General features: G+C 42.9%; 1 protein-coding gene across 1 annotated transcript in view; it reads right to left on the bottom strand.

Moving 5' to 3' along the window:
- Window positions 1-1,709: 1,709 nt before the first annotated feature.
- Window positions 1,710-2,474, bottom strand: part of SLC44A5 (solute carrier family 44, member 5) — a 50,793-nt gene continuing 50,028 nt past the window's right edge. Inside the window, exon 22 of the mRNA XM_009883953.1 lies at window positions 1,710-1,907. Within this exon, the coding sequence (XP_009882255.1) occupies window positions 1,795-1,907 (113 nt within the window). The 3' untranslated portion in view covers window positions 1,710-1,794. The remainder of the gene's footprint in view (window positions 1,908-2,474) is intronic.

Below are 2,474 nucleotides of genomic sequence, written 5' to 3'. Positions count from 1 at the left end.
TGGGTGGCATACAAGTGTCCTCCCGCTGGCACCTCTGTTCCCGGGATTCCGAGATCCCACCATGCCCGTGACTGCAAGCCTGTGGGCGGTCACCCCTTGGGCACCACGCTGACCCCCGACCCGCCGCACGAAGGACCGTATTTCTGCCTTCGTAGTACAATCACCACAAACTGGAGCCATACGTTAGAGTGCAAAATCACTTTGGGATGTGGATCACGAGTAAATTTTCCCCAGAAACCTTCATTCAAATCATCTGGGAAAGAATTTGCCTTTCTCTTTGTGACACCAAGGGACTGCCGGGGCTAGAAAAGTATTCCAGTTGCCGAGCTCCTGCAGCAGACGTGGCAGAGGTATGGCACACGCCGCTCCCGGGACTGTAACGAACCCCTGATTCAGTACAGTGGAACCCATGAAAACCAGGGGCAGGCTGCAGTATGGTTGGTCCTCGGGCGTCCGTAAGACTAATAAATTAAAACCTTTTTAGCTCAGCTGATGGCAGTAACAGACTCGAGAAGTTCCCCAGTGTAAGAGTCTTCCCGTGAGCAGAGCTGTTACTGCCCTCGGTGACAGTTCTACTAATGGGGGCGTCACAAGACTGGACAGAATGTTCATGTGTTTTCTACCAATAGACTTTGTACTAACGACCGGGCAAATTTAAGAATCAAAAAGCAAACGAAATCTTTTGGAGCATCTTTCAGTAGCTAAATAATTCATCCTGTATCACGAGAAGACTCGAGTTCAACGTCTGAACACCTTACTGTGCCCGCCACTGGAGACCCGCAGCACCGCGGGTCACCGCCACGGCTCGTCAAGGCACCCTTCGGAGCAGAGGCAACGGAACTCCTTGTGCACATATATAGCCAAGACTTTCTTCCCAGGAAAAAAAGACTGCATTTGGTTTTCCTTTCAACGAAGCTCAACTTCCTCGTAACGCAGAACACAGTCAGACACTCGTTAGAGACAGAGGGATATTAACACAAGTGCATCTCACTTAGACATCAGCTAAAAACGATACATTCACCATCTTGTACCAGATGAAACCTCATTTGTGTGAACCACAAATCACTTCAAGTGCAGTGGGACCTTCTCTCAGTCATATCATCTTTTAAGCACAACTCACAGAAAACGTCACTTTAAGCAGCATCAACTATCGTCTTCTCCGACCGCCGCCTTTGGGACCTGCAGGGTACCGTCGGTCCTTAAAAGACGCAGTTGTGGGTGTGATTAAAATATCACTACATTTTTCACTGTAGGGAATAATTAATGCATGTATAATCACAGTTTAGATAGATGTGAACCAGCTTGTACAAAAAAATACAATCATAGCACCATATTTACAAATTTAGTACCATCTCCTGGTTAACTAGAGAGTCTCAAACTATCTTTTTATGGCTAATTAGGTTATATGTTAGTGCTTTCAAAAAGTCGCCTGAATTTCTTTTACAAATATACATTTATAAAAAGAAACATTATCAAAACTGCTGTCATCTAAGGCAGCAACTTGTGTTACAAAAGTTATTAAAACATCATTATAGACTTAAAAAAGCTTCAAATTTACATTTTCCTTTTCATAGGCACTCTATAAACTAAAACGTGGCCTTGTTTTCACAGCTCTTAGTTTAAGCATTTAAACTAGTTAAATGTTACCAATGTTGCTCATTCTTTTAGGTATAAGCAAAAGGAAAAAAGAATCACCCATTAACCAGAAGCATCATTTACAGTTTTTACTTTTGCCTACTTTGTACACGTTTTGCTTAAAAGTGACACTGTTTTGACGTTGAGGTTTAGTGTATGTTATCCCAGTGCCTTCTTAGGGCTTAGTTCCTTCTTCCCCAGAATCCGGTGAAGGCTGGCCGACATGAAGTAGGGTTTTGCTGTAGATCCATCGTTTCTTTCCAGGTCTTCACCTGAATTTACACAGCAAAAGCAGCCAAAAGAGCAAACAGCAGTACACACACACACACACACACACACACACACAGAGAATTGAAGAAAGGAGAGAGAACAAAAGACCCAACATTAAAAAAAAACCCTCAATCAAGGCAATTTAGCTGTACTGTTAAGTTGATGAAGGACACAATAAAATTTCTATTTTCTCAAACCGGAAGAGGTTTCACACGCAGCAGAGACACAGACCTCTACCCATTTTAACATGACAGCAATAGAGCCTTTTTATTCTCCAGTTCTTTGGTTTGACAACATGGGTGGAATTTTTCAGAAACACTCATGTCTCCACCAAAGCCTGGCATTTTGGCTACTTCTTGCTAAACAATTTGGCCCAGAGAGCTGTGGATTTAAGCACTTTTTAAGACTGGATCCTTTTTCTCTGCCTAAGATAAAGATCTTTTGAAAACCTGATGCCACAAGCGCACAATATTCTATATAATCTCCTACTGTCCAGTACTGAATGGAAGCATGGGGAGCAAAACAGAATGTGAATTTAAAATGATGAGGCAGAGGTATCACTTTTTTCC

The sequence above is a fragment of the Charadrius vociferus genome, unplaced genomic scaffold (genome assembly GCF_000708025.1).
Source record: "Charadrius vociferus isolate BGI_N301 unplaced genomic scaffold, ASM70802v2 scaffold423, whole genome shotgun sequence".
Classification (NCBI taxonomy): domain Eukaryota; kingdom Metazoa; phylum Chordata; class Aves; order Charadriiformes; family Charadriidae; genus Charadrius; species Charadrius vociferus.
The sequence above is the reverse complement of the archived record's forward strand: the minus strand, read 5'-3'. Positions and strand labels throughout refer to the sequence as shown.